Genomic DNA, 20,765 nt, shown 5'->3' on the forward strand with positions numbered 1-20,765 from the left:
TTTTGCGTGTACAGTATCACATTTGCTTATTTTGTTCAGAATAACATTAGGCCACGATGCTTTATCAATTCTAAGATACCTTCTTTTATCTTACTACTTCAAGTATGTAATTATACCTGCTCTGTTTTGTTGTGTCTTTTTGTTTGTTTGTTTGTTTGTTTTTTTAAGACAATGCACTTGTAAGCAATAGGTTAATGAATGTAGGAAAACAAAGCAGCAGCAGGCCTTCTTAGCCACTCAACAGTGCTATATATACAGATTTATCATGTGGTCCCAATAAAAGCCCAGCAGAACATTCTGTTGACCTGAGTCAACAGTTGGCTGGCGCAGCCACAGCAAACATTTAAGCTGTGATCAAAATATACACATGCAGTGACTCTGTGTGTATGTATGACAGAAGCTGTCCAGAGTCCACAGCTTAGCCAAATACCTTGCTCTGATCTTTTCAGGACACAAAAACCAAAACCTTAACATCCCATTTTGCTTACAAAATCTTTCATCAATAAAGTCAAGATGGGCCAGAAGGCTGAGCTGCACATCACTAATACAGAAACATATACCTGCAACACATGTGAATTTAAAATATAATTCCTTCTCCAGAAAAACACTGACATGCATTTTCTTTCTCAGCCATCAAATCTGAAAGCATTTTCTAGAACATTTTTACTGCATATTCAATGGAAAAACAAACAGCTATGACTATTTCATATGTGAAAATTAATAAAATCATTTGGTTATCACCTTTTCTGGCTGGTCTTGAAGAGGGGTAGAGGCTTTGTAACCCAGCTGTAGCAACATTGCTTCTGCTGCATTTCTTTTAGCTATTTTCTTGTTTGGGCCTGTCCCAGTAGTAATCTCGTTGCCTACTTTTACCTTAAAAAGAAAATATCTATCATGATCATAATAAATACAAGACCCTTTAATATCACCATGCGATAATCTTGCTGATCATCTACCAACAACCATCAGCTCTTCTGATGCAGATGCAATCTGGAAGAAGTCAGAATAGTGCAAAAAGTGGACTACAATACTGCTTCCCAAAGATAAGCTTGTTTAGATTTTTCAGAAAGTCCCCAACCTCATACCAAAGAGCTACCTTTTTATATATCTGTGGTGTGCATACAGAATTCCCTCTCTTCCACCAGCTTCTGTCAACCCTGCTCTCCCTGCTGAACATCTCCCCTAATTTTGCTCCCCCTCTTTCTTAATGTGGAATGTGCTACAGGATCTGGACTTCCTCTTCCTTGTGGGAGTGCTGCCTTCAGCAGCTCCCCAGCATCGTCAGGAGAGTATCGAGAACAATGGAAAGACAAACAACGACCTGGAAATATAAAAGAGAGGCTGCCATAGAAAGATAAAAACCGTATTTGCATTCCTCCCACTTCACCGCACTGCAAGAAACACAGGGGCAGGAGCTGTTTTCTTTTCCTGCCCTTACACCTGACAAGCTTTTATCAAAATGGTCTTTGGAAAGAAGAATCCTCGTTGGACCTCTGGGCTGTGCTGCCCAAAGGAGTTCCAACAAGATGCTTTTCATAAAACAAGAAGTTGAAACTTCAAAATAAACACAAATTATAGGTAATGAATATCCAGAAAGAGGCAGTCCTTGATGTATGAGCACTATCACTGCTATTCATTAGTGCAATATTTATAGTTTTTTTATTGCTATATTTTAATTTATTTATTAAGCCATTTTATTTGCCAAATTATCTCTAAAAATAGCTTATGATCCCAAAACCATGTTAAAGAGGGAAGCCCAAGGTAAAATAAAAATAATAAAACACCCAAGGCAATCTGAATAAAAGAAACCTTAGAGGTCACTGAGCTGAGACGTTCTGGAAAAAGCTTTAAAAAAATATGAAAAACAGGCACACGATTGTTAAATAAATAATATATTATTATTTAATCATTTATGTTATTCAATAATTAATCATTTTCCTTAAATTATCACGTATATATTTTCCTAAAACTTTTATTTTTTTCTTTATTCAAATACCTATTAATTCAAAATAGAAATAAGGGGTTGTAAATAAATAATAATGATCATGAATATCCCTTTGAAATACATACATAATTAAGCAAAAAGATTCAACTACATAAAACAGAAATATTAATAACCTTGAAATAAACCCCTTCTATGCAGTTTTACAATCACAATTAGAAAATAGCCACTCTCCTACAAGTTTATATGCAATAAAATTGAGGGACTTTAATGGGACAAGACAAAATGATAATTTATAACATAGCTCACAATAAATCAATGTGCTGCTATTTCTCAGACCTGTAAAACTGGTTTAGCTATTATTATAACCTCTATCAAGGATTAAAGGTCTGACTACAAAGAGAAAGAGCTTTCTGAAATTAACTTTGGGAACAGAACACCAACTAATGTCATCAGAGGTTTTCTTCTGTTTATCTAGTGGTCAGGACAAGTAATTGGATCCATTTCATCACATCTAAACTTGCTCTTTGTGTGACAGATAAAAATGAACATATTATCTCTGGATATTTTACTTCCACATTCAATTAAATTAAATGAAAACATTGTTTAAGTAGTTTATACAAAGGCTTTTTATTCTGATAAGGTTTTTTGCATGTCGTAATGAATCCACTGAGACTTCCTGAAGGCAGGAGAAAGAGAGGGATGATCTGTGTGTGAAAATATTAGAAAAGGGTAAAAATTGGGCTACAGTGAAAGGCGACTGATCTATGGAATTTCTTTGATTTTTTCTTTCACAAGCCTTCTCAGATAGAGGAATCCCCTGTGTATTCACTGCTTTTAAGATTCCATTTTGATTCAAACCAACTATTTTACCACTACTGAGAATCCTGCAGTGGAAAACCAAATTTTCAGCCCATCTTTCTAATACACACAGATCAGATACAGATCTCTAACTAGAGAGTCTGAGCATGTGAAAAGGGATGGTCTATGACAAGATCACTCTTTTTCAAATATTTTCAGATAGCACAAAAACTTGGAAATCCAAGTTATATTCATAAAGCTGAATCTGAACAAAAGGAACCCAATTGTATATATTATATATATATATACACATATAATTTTTTTTTTCCAGACTGAAAATATTGTCAAGAAAGACCACTGAGATCCAAGGAAATGAAGATTGCTAGCCTGTCTAGATAGACATGAAGAAGGGATTTAAAGACTTACGTTTTTTGTTTTGTTTTGTTTTCTGGAGAAAAAGGTCTTGAACATCAAATTCTGATTGTGATCAGAACTTAAATTTTGGTGTGGTTTGTGGTCAACAAGTCAAAACATGTTCAGGTTTGCTTTTCTGGATTGTCCTGGCACAAAATTACCTCAGTGAAAACATAAGAAAAAAGAATCCTTTCCTGTTCCTTATCTTTCTTAACCTGCTATTGTGCTATCTAACACAATATATCATGGCTACATCAAATCTTTGCAAATGTTCTTAATTTAAAAAAATAAAGAAAAATTAATGATCTACAGTTTGTGTATCACATCCAAATTCTTTAACTGAAGAGGCTAAAATGTGTGATGTAAGGCTGTTTTTGTTGCATTTCAGATAGGAACAAAGGTAACAAACAGATGAAAATCTGAAAGGAGTTCTTACAAGATTTACAGAGCTACTTTTAAATCCAAAATGCTTGGTAACATGTAGCATGTTCTCCATATTTCAGAATATTTGTTTGTAGTGCAATACTCCAATCAACAACTGCAAAATTTTCTAAAAAGACAAATGAAAGTAAATAAATCATTTACAAAGCGTAACATTAGGGATAAAACCAGAAACAATTAGGTGAAATAAAAATAATAGTATAAAAAATGTAAAACCACTGCAAGGAAAACTTCTAGAGGGCAAATTACCTAATTGCTATTTGTTTCACCAAAAGAAAGAAGGCAGTTCAAACTGCTACTGTATTTCACACTCCTGTTGTATAAATAACCATAAATCAAAGAGATAAACACAGAAGGATAAGCTTTATATATGCCACTATTTTTCTTGTGTTTGAACATGACGTAGCAAAGGCACTATCTCTTAACACAACAGTAGATGATACCTGCATAACAAACTCTCGACGGCGAGGCATTCCTCTCTCTGAAAGAAGAACATATTCTGGCTCCTTCTCCTTTTTGGCCTGTTGGATCTGAGCCAGACGACTGATGGGATTCATTCCTTGACCATATTCTGGTCCAGTCTAAAACAGGTTTAAGAGAAAGAACCATAATTTCATTGTGTATTAGTACTGTAGATTGGTACAACTGTTGTGCTACCTCCTCTGTAATAGAACATAGAGAAATAATAATAGAATAATATAGAGAAAATAATAATTTTCTCTAATAGAAACAGAGAAAAAAACGATACATTTTGTACCATCTTTTGATCATGAGACAGACAGGAGAATTCCTCAATCTCAAAACCGTGGCACGTAATATGCACCTACCACCTGCCACTGCTGCAGGTAGTGGGCATAGCTGTCATTGGTAAGCTACTGATGCCTTCATCTATCTATTTAATACAGAGATGGATAAAAATAAACAGATTCATCAATTATATTTCATTGCCCTATTAATATGACTCTTCCCTCTGGCCCTTAAAACTAGGTTGCTACAATACTGGAACATGCAGTAGCAGTGAGAAGAGGTGGATTTATATGGGGACAAAAAAGATTTGCCATATAACAAGCTGCATTTCTCTCAGCCTTCCATCTCAGCATTTCTACCTTCCATCCTACAGTGCAACTAAAGGTGAAGAAAGCTTACTCTTTGCATGCTATAGTAATTCAGCCTCAAATGCTTTTAGGCAGTGAAGCTAGAGAAGACAAAGAGAGGAATATCTCCAGTGACTAGAAATGTTGCACACTGTGAGCCACCCACAAAGTATTTCAAATGCTTTACAGACAATAACCCTCAAAGTAATGTATCAAAATGCATTGCTAATGGGAGAATTGATGTGATGGTGGAAAACAGAAGAACTGAGAAATTGGTCTGTCCAAGATTACAAAGACAGGTGAAAAACTACAGTCCTCGCAAACTATTTGTATTAGTTCTGAAATCCTTTTAGTATGTTATTATTCTTAATGCTCTGTCAAAACAAACAGCTATGAAAATATTGTTGGTAGAAGGAGAAGAGAAAAAAATAAGATTCAAACACATTTATCTGCGGTTATATTTAATAGATTTATATGCCATAACACAAGAGAAGTACTTACAAATATAAATGGCATTTGAATGCAAAACTGTCTTTATGTTATTGCAATATTTCCTCTTTGTGAAGGTATTTGCAGTGTAAGAGAAGATGCAAATTCATGCTTATTTGAGGTTCTCAAATAAAAGCAAACAAGTGGTCAAGAACCTAAAGAGATGATCAGCAATTGAAGGCAAAGACCGGAGAGGGATATTATATTAAGAAAGCTGTGCAGCAAATCCTTCCTAGTGTAACTGCTGAAGTCATTAGAGAAGATGTAGGTGAAAGAATGAAGACAATGTCATGCACAAGGGCAGCTGTGTGGGCAAGAAGCCAGGCGGAGACAAAGGGAGAACAGGCTAAATAAAGTGTAGGCCATAAGATATAGCCTCATAAATATATATATATATATATATAAGTAAAAGAAGTTATTGTCACTTTTTTTGATACTCAAAGCACGTACAGGTTAAATTAAAAGAAACAGACACAATAAAAGCATTTCAGGAGTCCGGATATTCAAAAAATAAAAACTTCCTACATATTTGGGTTATTTTGACTATTAATGTCTGTTTCTAAGACGACCAACTTTGGATAATTCAGTTTAAGACTGTAATGGTAAATGGTGTATAGTAAAATAAGAAGATTTTACATTATTACACCCTTAGCATCTTTCATTTAAAATGAAACAGGCAGAGAAAATCACCCTTTTCAGATCTTGCAGCTTTCAGATCCTTAAAGCTGCATTAATGTTGATGGTTTTGCATGAAATAACATTTTATGCTGAATTTTTCCCAGAAGTTTTTGAGAATTATATCCTCTGAATATCAGTAGGAGCTGGGTATCTGATTACCCTAGCGTTCCGTGAGAAATCATTTGTTCTGTTTTGAAGGCAAATGAAAAGTGGAAGATGATGGAGTACTTTGTATATTTTCCAAGTCCAGTTTTGCAATCTCCAAAGTATTTGCTTATTCTAGGTGGCTGTTCCTACACAATTCTGCACTCAGCGTACTCAGTACACAGATTCCTAGCAGTCACACATTTGTTATATTTATTTATTTTCACAATCCATCTATGCAATACTCAATGAGGACTGAGTTCAAGCCATATTTCATACTTCGCACCATGTTGGTGCAATGCTGCCTAGCCTAACATAATGCAAGCCGTGGACATAGCTGTGCATTTCATCAAAAGCTGTGCATCATTCACATTGTTTTCAAATTCAGAAAAATTGAAGAGCTTTCTTTCCTCTCAGAAAAATAGATGAAATTTAGATCCTAAAGCTATATTCCAATGTACAGGTTTTGGACATGAAAGTTTCCTGTTATTTCCTGCAGCTCTAGTTTTGAGGTTGCATATTATGAAGCAAAAGCAGCTCTGTAACACTCGAGAAAAAGTGTTCAACTCTCCACCATCATCTACACCAATCTGTCATGAGTTTGAATGGTTAAGTATACCTTATATGATATTATTTTGTACAGTTGTAAATGATTATCCAACATGTCAGACAATAGAAAGCCACGTACAAAAAGTTTAATTGCTGCCTCACAGAGTAACACTTCCTAAAATAAAATGCAATGGAGAAGATTTTGACCATTTGCAAAAGCATCTTCTGGACTGAAGAGATGACAAGTGAATCTGATTAGCTGTACAATGCTGAGACTAAGCAGTGATGCTTCATAAATATATGGACACTATGTGGCTGCTTTTGTCAGGCCAAGTGAAAGATTGATCACCTCAGATGGTTCTTTGTTTCCATACGAATTCAGGATGAATACACAAACCAGGGCTAGTCACTGCAGATTGACTGAATTCTAGAAGTAGCAATAAATCTACTGCCACCAAGAGTAAAAGCATCATTTAAGAAACTTGAGCTCAGAAGAATCCAAAGCCTCTGAACAAAGCCTCATCAGTGCAGCAAGAAGCATACTAACATCCTCTGAGACAGCATACATTTTAATGGAGAGATGTTTCAAGGTCCACAAGTCCTCTGTGGGCTGGTCTGCAATTTTCCTTTTTTTTTTTTTTCTTTTTGTGGTGAAGAACATTATCAAACAAATGCTAACCTTAACACAGCCACATGAAACAAATAAATTATTTTCTTTTGGAGTTTGACAAGTGACACACAAGGCTGAGATGTGAACAAACTCTTGTTTTTTTTTTTCTAAACATTTTAAGAACCAAAACAGATTGAAGCTGAGCTCAGAAACTCCCAAATCCAGCTCCACGAGGGGAGGAAGCGGGACTGTGCAACATTTCCCCAGATAACTACTATTTTATACTCTTGCTCTTCAAACTGAGGAGGGGGGAAAGAGAAGGGAGAAACCATCATATATTACAATAAGGCCTCTCAGAGAAGATGATGCTTAAAATCCACATGACTGTACAGAGCTGCTCAGAAGGTTCGATCCTCCACTACACTTGAACAAACGTCTGCTGACTTCAGTGATGCGAGCTGGGTTCTTAAGGGACAGCACCTTACATGCCATTATGTTGGATAATTTACAGGATTGTAAGAATTAAAAAAAAATACAGGCATATCAGCACAAGCAAGTAACTATATTGACAGAAAATAACAAATAAGTCTTTACTGACGTAAAATCTGAGTAACTGTTACTTTCTAAGCAAATATTCTTAACTGACAGGGGCAGACACATACCTTTAATATTGTTTTGGGACGTTTTTTAAAGTAAAGTTTTGGCTTTTCAATAACAGGAAGAGGAGGAAGCTTCTTAAGTTCTTGTAGGACAGCCATTGCAGCACGTTTCTTTGAGAGTTTCTTACTGTTCCCTTCTCCTTCTGCAGTGAATTCACCTACTGTAACTCGTGTAACAAAGCTCTTCATGTGAGGAGGTCCACTTTCTTTAATCACCTTTTAAACAAAAATAAATGGAGACAAATCACCCTCTAAGAACATAACTTAATGTTTATATTTCTGCTACATACTTAACTACCAGTGCATTCTTTCTGGTAATTGAAGGCAATTAGATGGGTTTTCATAAAATCTGGACAAGTATTAATTGCAGTACCAGTTTTGAGGATAGAAAATTAATGCTGATTAGATAATGCAAATTTAACCATCATATTCAGTGCTTCACAGAAAATACAGTAGATGTACATTTTCAAAGTGTTTTATACCTCAATAACACAGTAGACAGCAAGCAATAATGGATATTTAAACCAAGGCTACTGTTTTCTCCTTGCAAGGTGCTTCACATACTAAAGAATTTTAATTCATGAAGGTCTACTAGGCTTTGCTATAGTCCATACTACATATCCATACAACATATTCAAAACTATGTTTATATGGCATCATTTGAACCTGTTCATTATTTTCTTCTGTTATCATTAACATCTAGGATGTTCATGCATGGTCCCAAACTTCCATCTTACAGGCCTGTATTTTTTATTAGGACATTTTATGTCCCAGCTGCAGTCAGCATTGCCTGCTCTCAACTCTTACCTTGCCACACAGCTCAGACAGATACCACGCACATTTGCAAGGCTGCCATAGCATTGTCTCCACAACTCTCAGCTCTCCCTCCCAACAGTACGGGAAAGAATAATCAGGAGAACCACCGCAACTCACACAAAAAAACAATCAGTTTTGAAATCTTTCATTCATCCCTTTCTAAACATATCAAGGATGAAAGACAATGAGAAAACCCATTTGAAGTACTCCTCCATTACTAAAAGTTGCAATAATATGAAAAAAATAAAGCTGAGATGTTCTGAATGGTGCACCCTCCATTACATCTTTTCTGTCTTCGCTTTTCCATACACGCAAGTCTCCTTTGAGGACGTTATACTGTTAGAACGTAGTTACCCAACAAATCACAGTACTGCACGTGCTAAGATAACCATCTATTCATGTATGCAACATTTATTGGTCTGGATAATGTCTATCAGGAATTACAGACCTCATCTGGGAAAAGGTTCGGCTATTTTGTTTGATGGGCGGAAACAGCTACCTAATTTAATCTTTGTTACATGTAATGTTTATAAGGAGAGATTAGAGCATCTGACAGGCACCTCTTTTCATTGTCTTCAAAATCAATACAAATGCATATTTTTTCAGGAGGTGCAGCAACATCAAATCATTCATTGAAAAAGTGTAATGCTTGAGCAGAAGGGAATGGAGGTAAAGGTGCTAGGGCCTTCTTGGTGTAATAACTGTTTTTTTAATGGGTTGAAACCTTCAACCTTAATATTATTACAACATGTTTTGTATTAAAGTTCTTTTTATCAAGGTCATGTCCCTTGCATTATTTAGTTTTGCTGTTACACTGTAATGAGGTCTCCTTAGGCTTGTATTTCTTTTTTAAGCTCTCTTTTGTGGCAATTTCACCCAGCAAATACAATTATCAGAGCATATATCAATAAAAAGACACAAAATGAAAATTAACAGACAACTTTGTCCGCATGTTCCCAGAACAAGACGACATCTGTGCCAGCATGGGATTTTTACGTTGCAGTCTGGGAGTGTTCCCACTCTAAGATTCAAGATGATAATTTCAGAAGTGTTTTCAAGATTACCTTACTTGAAAGTTGCCCACTAGCGTTTCGCCACGCGAGAAGGTGGCTGTGCCTTTGTGGCACTGAGCCAGCTTCAGGCAGGGGATGCTGCGCTGCCTGCACCGGAGCTGTGAAGAGCCCGGTGCCAGGATCTCCCACCTGCAGGCACACGAGGGCTTTGTACCTGCGCTAAATGCTTTCAGCTTCCCACTTTGTCCTAAAGGCGTACCTTAATCTGTTAGTGCACAGGGCTACCCAAGTATTACGACACGTTGCCTGTAAAAAAGCATGGCTGAATTAACATCACTGGGGTCCTTAATCTTTTTGTGGCCTTACTAATACCAGTATATAGGCGTTTCTACTTATATGCAATATAGTGTATTAATAAAATATACAACAATGCATATACTGACCAGATGAAAAAGGACAAAATAACTTGCTTAAGAAACATAATTGCTGGGTTCCTTAAATATTACTTTTATATAACTTTTCTCATATATATAAATGCATGCAAATATATATATGAAAAAGAATTTTAATACAAAACCTGATTAAAATATATATATGAAAATATATTTCTTAATATAAAACTAATGTATGTCGGTGTGATTTTCATCTTTTAAACTTTTAGGTATGTGACACACGGTAAATAATAGCCTGGAAAACATTCAAAACTGTTTCTTTGTTAGTGAGTATAAGAAGGAAAAAAAAAAAAGTCTGTATTGTCAATGGAATGAACCTCATAGGATTTGGATAGGATCTGGATCAAGCCAAACATCCAAAATTGGTAATTTAGCAAAAAAAATATTTACCTAACAACATTTTTGGTTAAGCCCAGATTTTAGATCTTTTTATTCCACATGATTTCAAACAGTTGTTCTATAAGCCTTGGCACACAAAACACTTAAAAGAAATTCAGCCTTTGCTATCCAAGAACACTATATGCATTAGTACATTAAACCATTTCCTCAGTTGAAAGATATGACCTATGGATCAAATCATGGCTAATTTAAAGTTGAGAATTTGATTAAGGGTGACAGTTCAATACACTTTTCTTTTCTGTTCCACTGATTTAAAGAATAACTCTAGCAAGAGAAAACACATGGGGCCAAAACACATCTAAGGTCAAGTTACATCAAGAGTGAATTTGGCTCAATTTAATGAATCATGCTGACAAATGAAAAACAGCAGTATGATTCCAATGAAAGAGCAATGCTGCTTCAATTATTAATGAGGCTACAGGTAGAAAATTCAAAAGACAATGACAAGATTAAACAGACATTAAAAAAATAACAGAAAAGACAAAGAATGGGTCAACAAAAACATGTCACCTATATCCATGATTATTTAGAAAATATCAATGTATCTCCATGTGCTTGTGTGGGCTGACATGCTAGATTTTCCCAGTTTAAAATAAAAAAGCCTGGATGGTTTACTAAAACAGGAGGAGAGCTACTCAGTACGTCCATCATCCAGTCTGAAAGCCTTAATGCCCAGGAGGCCAGATGCCAGATGGGTGCAAAATGCTGAGAACTGGCTCAGCCTTTCAGTGTCAGCAGTTTGCTCTGTTCCTGGCTCAAAATAATAAGCCTCTGCCTCGCTGCGATCAGACTGGCACGCAACAAACTTCCCCTCTTTTTCCCAACAGAACATTGGAAGGGGATGATAGGGCATAAAATTTGTCTGTTCAGCAACTGCACCCCCTCACTCCTGGTACCAAGAATGAAACTGAGAATGAAGAAAAGTGTATTTGCTATTCTAAAGAAAGAGCACTCCAAACCAAAGAAAAATACTGAAAATAAAACAGCAACCCAAAACATCCCAAGGCATCTAATGCCTGATGTGAGTACTGTATCATTCCTACATGGCTGTTCTAACACCTTAAGCTGTTGACCTCAGTTATGTCTTCTAGACTCACCTAACTCATTACTGACAAGTTTGGAAAGAAAAAACATTTATGTTGCAAGAGAACCAAAAAGGCAAGAATTCAGCCTGTTTCCGAGGAAATAAGCAGAAAGAGCATCTCAGAGCTATTATAACAATTCCTACAGAAAACAGTTTTGTATCCCTCTTAAAAATTGCTCATCAAGAGTCCCACATATGCTTTGAAAGCTGTATTTTGAATGGTAAGCTGATAAATAAAGGTTAAGTAATGATGCACCTATGGTAGGTATGGCATAAAGCTTGTTGTTTTTCAGAACTTTTATTTTAGTTATCGAATTAATAGATAGAAATTCCTTAAAATTCTAAAGCTCCTAGACAATTAAAACTAGCATATTATACAAAACACGATGAACAGAATGAGTGCATAACTCCCTTTGTCAGAACAGCTGAAATGAAACCATGTACTGGTTCAACAGTCATATTCGTATTTAAAAAAAAAAAAAAAAGAAAATCACTGGGCTCTACATGCTCTCCTTTTTTTGCACCCCTTATGCAATTCTGAGAATGTGTTTACATAGAACTTTACGTATCTTTATGACCATTACTTAGTTGCATAACACAGCACTGTTGGAACATTTGCTAAAGCTTCATGAAGAAAAGGCAGATCATTTTATAGCTATCGCACAAAAAAATGCTAGAGAAAGCTTTGATGCCTGCCTGGAATAACACAAAACCATTTGTAAATAAAATCCTATTAGAAACATCAGATCCTGGGGATTACCCATAATTGCTTAGCAGATTTATTGAAATATAAGCCAGTACCAAGTTAAATCAAAACTCTATTTTAAAATGTCACCTACACTTAGATTTAAAGGCAGGAAATAACACAAAACCTGTCAGGAGAGCAAGAAAATGTCTTTTTCAACGTTGTTAACATTCTTTGGCAAGGGACACATTAGACTTTTCCCGTACTGAGCACCTCTGCCTTCATTCTCTCCTTACTAAATGCTCTCCCTTAAACAAGCTAAATCATAGGAATGAAGTTAAGAGCATATTCAAAGCACTACCTCTCTTTCCATTCCAACATCCAAGCTATTCTTTGATCCATGACCATTCACCTCGCTGTATTTTAGTATACTGACTTGTATGGAACTATTCCAAATACTTTTAAATACTTAAGGTAGAAAATGACTTGTGTGAAAACTGAAACATTAATTATGACCTTCCTTTTTGAAACACTGGCGTGTATTTCCATTTTGTCTGATCTTACACAGGAATTGCATTCTTTCCACATAGCTGCAAATTGATACACCAACAACCCAGACACCCTTCAAGATTTTACTTTCTTAATTTTCTAATTAGTTCATATGATATTTTTTTGCAATTATAGACCATATATATAAAGTACATACCCATTTGTTAAACCAAGGAATTCCTTAGTCAAAATCAACGTTCAGTATCTTTGGCTCCCTTACCTACCTTGTGACAGATTTCTCAGAAGGTCCAAATAGCTCATCTGACATTGGCCAACCCACGGATATGGGCCAAACACACCAGTAAATTGCATAAAGCACACTGTACGAGATGCCACACCATTATTTATTTTTTGGTATGCAAATATGTGCATATACTTCAAACGGAAAAACGACTGGAGAAAATAACCATCACCAGTATAGGCACTACCCCATGTCCTTTTCACAGTTACTCAGTATGCATGTACAACAATTAGCAGAAAAATAAAAGCCAACTACTTTAACATGCCACTTACATCAGCTTTTTCTGCATTAAATAAATAAATAAATAAAAAGAGATTTGGAGTCTGGTGGTTCCTAACACAATAACATCAGATTTTTACAACCAGTTTGTGTAAGAACTTTCTCATCGGAAAAATTCTGCTGTTGCTATCACTCATTCTCCCAGCCAGTTCATTGATTGCACTGGAGCTATTCCAAATATTCTTTGTTACTTAAGGTAAACAAAGGTGTCAGAAGCAGATTCATAGATAAAGGCTTAAGTAGAGATAGATAAGGAATCAAACAGTGTAAAAGATAAAAAGATAGTCTTGATTTTCTGAAAACAGAGCATCACATGCAAAGTGTCTTAATGGGAACTTTTGTACTGTATGAATGCTTACACTTAAAGCAAAGACTGTCTGACTCTATTTTGAAGATTATTTCAAGTCAGATTGAGCCTGGCCACTGATTCCAATGTTTAGCATTATAAAACAGATACTTGAACTGTCCTTCTGCCATCCACTTGATTCCAACCAAATACTAGGGTTATAATTCTTTTGAAAGAGCGCCTAATTTAATAATAAAAAATCAGTGCCTTAGATCTTGACATTATCTACCTGGACTTGTGCAAAGCATTTGACACTGTCTCTCACAATATCCTTGTCTCTAAATTTGATTTGATGGATGGACCACTCAGTGGTTAAGGAATTGGCTGGATGGTCACACTCAAATTGTTTCAGACAATGGCTCAATGTCCAGGTGGAGATCAGTAGTGGTGTTCCTCAGGGGTGAGTGTTGGGACCACCGCTGCTTAGCATCTTTGTCCGTGACATCGCCAGCACCCTCATCGACTTGCACCCTCAGCAAGTTTTCCAATGACACCAAGCTGTGTGGTGCAGTTGACAGACACACTGGAGGGAAGGTTTGCCATCCAGAGGGACCTGGACAGGCTTCAGAGGTAAGCCTGTGAAAATCTCATGAGGTTCAACAAGGCCAAGTGCAAGGTCCTGCATCTGGGCCAGTGGAATCCCAAGCACAAATACAGGCTGGGTGGAGAATGGATTGAGAGCAGCTCTTTTTAGAAGGACCTGGGGTTGGTGGTGGATGAGAAGCTCAACAGCTGGCAATGTGAGCTTGCAGTCCGGAAAGCCAACCACATCCTGGGCTGCATCAAAAGAAGCATGGCCAGCAGGCTGAGGGAGGTGATTCTCCCCCTCTACTCTGCTCTCATGAGACACCACCTGGAGCCCTGTGTATGGCTCTGGGGCTCCCAGCAAAGGAAGGACATGAAAGTATTAGAATAAATCCAGAGGAGGACCACAAAGATGATCAGAGCACTAGAGCACCTCTCCTGTGAAGACAGGCTGCGGGAGTTGGGGATGTTCTGCCTGGAGAAGAGAAGGCACCAGGGAGGCCTTATAGTGACCTTCCAATATTTAAAGGGGGCCTATATGAAAACTGTGGAGGGACTCTTTGTTAGGAAGTGTAGTGATAGCACAAGGATTATTCCTTGTCCTTTAATCTACCATTAATGGTAGATTAATAGTTATTAATCTACCATTAAAACCAAATGGTAGATTTTGGTTTTAAATCTATCAAAAAAGGTAGATTTAGATTAGATATTCAGAAGAAATTCTGTACTATGAGAGTGGTAAGGCACTTGCACAGGCTGCCCAGAGAAGCTGTGGATGCCCCATCCCTGGAGGTGTTCAAGGCCAGGCTGGATGGGGTTTTGAGCAACCTGGTCTGGTGGGAGGTGTCCCTGCCCATGGCAGGGGGTTGGAGTTAGATGATCTTTAAGGCCCCTTCCAACCCAAACCATTCTATGATTCTATGACTTTGATACATTACCAAAATTATCTATTTATAACTCACATGAATTTAACTGTTATATCCATAAAGAATTAATATTTTCAACTGTGTTGAATTTTATTGTTTTTTAAAATACCTTCTCAGCAAACAGATACATACAGAACACATACCTCAAAACTGACGGGTATATTGCGCTTCAAAGCAATTTCAAACACTACACTTATCTCAGACTTGTTTGCATCTTTATCTTCTTCTGTTTCTTTTCCTGTTTCTCCATTCTGAAAATGAAGAACATGTGATCACAATAAATTTTTCAGAAGATAAAAAGGAATATAACATGCTCTTTTCCCCACTTCTCAGACACTTTTGAGTTCTCCTGTCACGCTGTAAATCAGTGTTTGTAGACCCATCTCAGCACCCCACTACCAGCCACCTGCTGACCTGTGAATATATATATATATATGATGCAGTTATGCTTCACATTAAAGTAGCACGTACACATTATTTTATAAACTAATGACAGATAACAAAATAACTTGTACAAATTAGCCATTAATAAGGCACAGCTAATAATCGTCTGAATACATGCTTCAAACATGAGTATTAAAGAACCTGTGACCTGCTTTATAGTCTCTCTGTGGGTACCCCTTCCAAGCAAGTCTTCTGCACTTGCTAAGAAGGGCTGAAGACTGTACTTCTCTCAGAAGAAATTCAGTGAATCACCCCCACACTTTGACTGGGTCACCAGGTTACAGGTGTCCTCAGCAGGTCCAGCTGGTTAATGGCCCCTCCGTAGACTTCCCTCTGGGAGTTACGACCAGTATGAAAAGGTAGTGACAGAGAACAGCTTGCTCAACACAGAACTTTATTTATTTATCCATAGGAACATAACAAACAGAGAGGATAAGAGAGAAAAAAACAAAAGGCATATGCAAACATTATCCTGCCTAAAATTTAGCTTTGCTTTGCACTTTAGGTAAGCCCTATTTTTCTCAGACAACCACCAGCATGGGGACCAAACAGTTATCACCTTCTGCAACTGCTGCCTTTTGGTGTTCGCCCCCAGGACACACTTAGTTCCCAGAGGTTTAACTCTCAGCTACTTTCAAACTGCAAAGCTCTGAATGTTTCAAACTGGGATCTCTGAACAACCTTCTAGCCTTGGCTAGAATCCTAATTTTTTATTAGTGGAGGTAAACATCAAAGAAGTTTGGGCTGAACTAGGTGGATTCCTGCAGAGTTTCCATCTTACATAATAAAGTCTGATCTAAATCTTCAACCACCAGCACAGCTACAAAATCCAGATACTGAAGTTAAAAAAAAAACATCAAAAAACATTAGGCTCTTCACAATAACAATGACATTTATTAATATTGTATCTACCATTTGTTAATTCTTAATATCTATTTTATCTAACATAAAGCAGGACCAGAAATTGCAGCAGTAGTCAAGTATAACATGAAGACTTGGAGCACTGTTTGTCTGACTAAGTGGTTGCAAAATTTTGACTCTGAAAAAGCAATTTAGTTCCTTGCAATTGATCTGGAGCTAAATACAAGACAAAACTGATAAAGTCTGTAGAACCTGCTGAAAATAAAGGGTACAGTGTAAAGCTGCAACAAGGGCAGTTAGAATGAAATTATGTAGGACCTCTAGCTCATTTCATATAATGGAATGTAAAGTACTACTGAAATCAGGAATGTAGGTCATTATAGGACAAGCAAAGCATTGATTCAGTGAAGGACTTAGGTTTGCTGAGAATAATCAACTGTACAGAGTTATAAGGACAATATTTAAAAGTCAAAATGTATTTTCAGATATACAGAATGTCAAATGAAAAGCGGAGTAACAACCTTAATGAAAATCTTATTCAATATGATGTTCAATTAAGTTTGATATATAAAGGATGCTGATAATCTGAAAGGCAGATGAAAAAGCCAAATGGATGAACAGCTGGTTAGAGAGAAAACAACTTTACACTGAGACACTATGGAAACCATCAGTTCTACAAAAAAAAAAAAAAGATTACTTAAGTATAAACTGTAAATACATACAGGGGAGAGATATTTGATAGCTCTTGGTTAGATTTAGCAAAGACAAGAACATATCTATTACATAGAAAATGAAGCTAGATGAATTTAGCTTCATTTAGCTTCACACCATTTAATTTATCTTTGAAAGAGGGAATAATTAGTCACTTGCATAATTTGCATAAAATAATACAGAGTTCCCTGGTCTCGATATTGAGTGCACTTGGCCAGCAAACCTTTAAGTCAAGAATTTTTAGGTTTTCCAGCTACACTCTAGCTTAACCAGGTATGTGGAGTCTAATGTAGAAATTAGTGTTTAAAATTTCCCAATTAATATGAACATACTGGTCTGGAAAATCAATGAAAGTCCCTTCTGCCCTTAAAATTTCAGTCCTTGCATATTTTTCCACCAAACATAGCAGAGAGTTTAACTGCAAGTGGAAACTAGGGAGGAACACAGACTTTAAGGCTCAAGCCTTAGTACTGCGCAATGAAGTTTCAAGCCTTAGTCATCTGACTTCCCCAGATTCAGGAAGGTAAAATATGTTCAGGAGTGTCCCAAGTAATTTGAATTTAAATTTGATCCTCATTCCAGAACTGACACTTTAATTGTAAGGCCTTTCTTAGCCTCAAATCTATGAGACAGCAAGGTGCTTTGGCAGGCACACAATAGTTCTTTTATGAGAGCAGCTTCAGATTCACCTATACCCCTGTGCTGTTCGCTGCTTGTTTCTTCTTTCTGCTCTCACCTTCTGCTTCCCACACATTTGTGCAGGGAAGTATTAAGATGATAATATTCTTTTCCAATGGTTTAATACGAATAAGTAATTTTACCCTTAACTAAGTTAAAAAAAAAAAAAAAAGGAAAACATAGGTGGAAGATGAATATACAGAAGCATCATAAAGGAAATACAGTTCTGAAGGCCAAACGTTAAAACCATGTGCTTATTATGCTATTTTCCACAAATCCCATTCCAGTGAAGTTCACTGAGTTACTAATGGGATGCAGGGCCAGATCGGTCTCAGCAGGTCTGTCCTCAGCAAGGTTTTGGTTGACAGCAAGTTGAAGTGTCCAGTGACCAGTGTGCCCTGGCAGCCCAAAGGGCCAACAGTACCCTGGGGTGCATCAAGCACAGCATTGCTAGCCTGTCAAGGGAAGTGATTGTCCCACTCTGCTCTGGCGTGGCCTCACCTTGAGTACTGTGTGCAGTTCTGGGTGCCACAGGACATAAAACTGTTAGAGAGTATTCGAAAGAGGACTACAAAGATGGTGAAGGGTCTAGAAGGCAAGACACATGAGGAGTGGCTGAGGTCCCTTGGTTTGCTCAGCCCAGAGCAGAGCAGGCTGAGGGGAGGCCTCATGGCGGCCTGCAGCTCCCTCACGAGGGGAGCGGAGGGGCAGGCGCTGAGCTCTGCTCTCTGGGGACAGCGACAGGACCCGAGGGAACGGCATGGAGCTGGGACAGGGGAGGGTCAGGCTGGGGGTTAGGGAAAGGTTCTGCACCCAGAGGGTGGTCAGGCACTGAAACAGGCTCCCCAGGGAAGCGGTCACTGCACCGAGCCTGCTGGAGTTCAAGAAGCATTTGGACAATGCTCTCAGGCACAGGGTCTGGTTTTTGGGTGGTCCTGTGTGGATTCAATGATCCTTGCAGGCCCCTTCCAACTCAGGATATTCTATGATTCTCTCTCCCCACTCTGCTCTCACTGGAAGCACAGTGGAAGTGCCTGGGGCATATAGCTCTAATGCATGCATGAAGTGTCATGAATCATGCATCCTCCCTGGCTGATCCCAACAGGTCACTTCTGCTGAAGGAAGCAGAGCTCTACTGAGCTGGAGCAAGTCCCATGGTGAAGGCATATCCCACCACTCTGCGATTCACATGACCAGAAACAGGGAGGAGCCCAAATCTTGGCACCATGAAGCCTTAAACTCTGCTTCAACCTGCCACTTCTCCAGATAGCTGCACCCAACTTTGTACAATGCAGCTCTCCCATGTCACCTCCAGCCTTCTCCAGTCACCCATGACTCTAACCCATAAAGAGACAGAGGTGATTCTTCATCATCACTACCCCATTGCCAGCTCCCTTTAGCCTCAGCATGACCAGGACACATGGGTTTTCCTTGGGAGTTCATTTTCCTACACACAGACATCTGATATTGAGATCCTACGTTATCCCATCTGGTCTTCAGCTGCTGAACTCCCACAGATCTTACCAGTAACTACATGACTGTCTTGCCTAACCCACAGTATTCTCTCCTGACAATTCCTACTTTTTCTCATAGCTAATAGTGGACTTGATTCAGTTTACATACATAATTTATTGTGGTAAAGGGAAGAATAAAGTCACTTCATTACCTCATGAGAGAGACAACAATAGAGAATGCTACAAGAATTTAGGAAACTCAATGTGCCATGACTACATCTCGTAAAAGCCAGCACGTCCAAATAGACACTAATCTAAATAGACACTAAACAGACCCGATTAGACAAGAATGTTAATTAAAGATTTTACTCCTTTTGCTAGGTAAATACCATATATACACAGGCTATGAAAACAGTATATAAATCAGGTATGCACCCATGTTATTTATATATATTATTTACTTCCTTTTACGACTTACTATCCTATGCAGTTAGATAAGAATAGTCCACTTTCTAATCTCATTAACTCATATCTTGAATTTAAAGAATCTTCTTATAAAATACGTTAAACATAATTTTCAAAACTAAGAATATGTTGAGCTGAAAATATGTTTCCATAATACGAGATTCCCACTCAGGATTGCACTTAAGATTTATCATCAACTGATACATTTATCTGGAAACCAGAAGAGAAAGGAAGGGAATGAACACTGAGAAAAGAAACTGATTCCTCCTAAGACTTCACATAGTATTTTTTTAACAACTTTTCTGTTAAAAAAAAAAAAACACGAACAAATGATATGAAATAAGTGAATTTGGAGAGAATTTCCTGATCCTCAAAAATGACATTGCAAAACAAAAGGGTGAGTCAAAGTCTCTTTGGATCTAAAGGAACAAATGGATCCAGGGTGAGGCAGAAAGAACATAGATCTTTTTATGACAAAGAAAAATTTCATTCTTAAAAAGTAGCTTAGAACAACAATACAAGACACTGAAGATACTTTCAGTAATGTTTTGTATTGTGCACAGGATTTTAACAGGCATCATCAGAAACAGTATAGAAAAGAAAAAAACAGATTGTCTCCTGTTTTGACTTTTTGACTGGGCAATTTTATTGTTCACTTTTTAAAATAATTTTATTTTTATTTGTCTTTTTCATTTGCAAAGATTATTCTGTGACTAATTTTCTGCTAAAATATTTTTAAATATGCCCCTATTTTCGTTTTAAGTAGCAATATACACCATTTACATACACAGCAGCGAGAAAGCTAATTATTCAAAAAAGGACTAAACAGCTGAAAGACTAAAACCATCAGACAGCTGTGCAGTAGATGTCAGTGAGCTCTGTCATGGTCTTAGGTACTCTGGAGACAAAGTCACTTAAGACCACATTTATGGCACAACAGACATTTAAGATTAATAATTCATTCTTCATGAAGTCACTGTTTAAGTCAACATTTTCTGGACTTTTGGTATAAACTA

General features: G+C 37.3%; 1 protein-coding gene across 3 annotated transcripts in view; it reads right to left on the reverse strand.

The window, feature by feature from the left end:
* The window catches only part of STAU2 (staufen double-stranded RNA binding protein 2), a 168,124-nt gene that overhangs the window by 97,419 nt on the left and 49,940 nt on the right, over positions 1–20,765 (reverse strand). For all 3 annotated transcript variants that reach the window (XM_066993092.1, XM_048077025.2, XM_066993093.1), the window contains exons 7-10: positions 15,280–15,387; positions 7,825–8,037; positions 4,042–4,179; positions 742–873 (exon numbers count right to left, since the gene is read on the reverse strand). In XM_066993092.1, coding sequence (XP_066849193.1) covers positions 742–873; positions 4,042–4,179; positions 7,825–8,037; positions 15,280–15,387 — 591 coding nt within the window. The remainder of the gene's footprint in view (positions 1–741; positions 874–4,041; positions 4,180–7,824; positions 8,038–15,279; positions 15,388–20,765) is intronic.

Source organism: Anser cygnoides, chromosome 2 (genome assembly GCF_040182565.1).
Source record: "Anser cygnoides isolate HZ-2024a breed goose chromosome 2, Taihu_goose_T2T_genome, whole genome shotgun sequence".
NCBI lineage: Eukaryota > Metazoa > Chordata > Aves > Anseriformes > Anatidae > Anser > Anser cygnoides.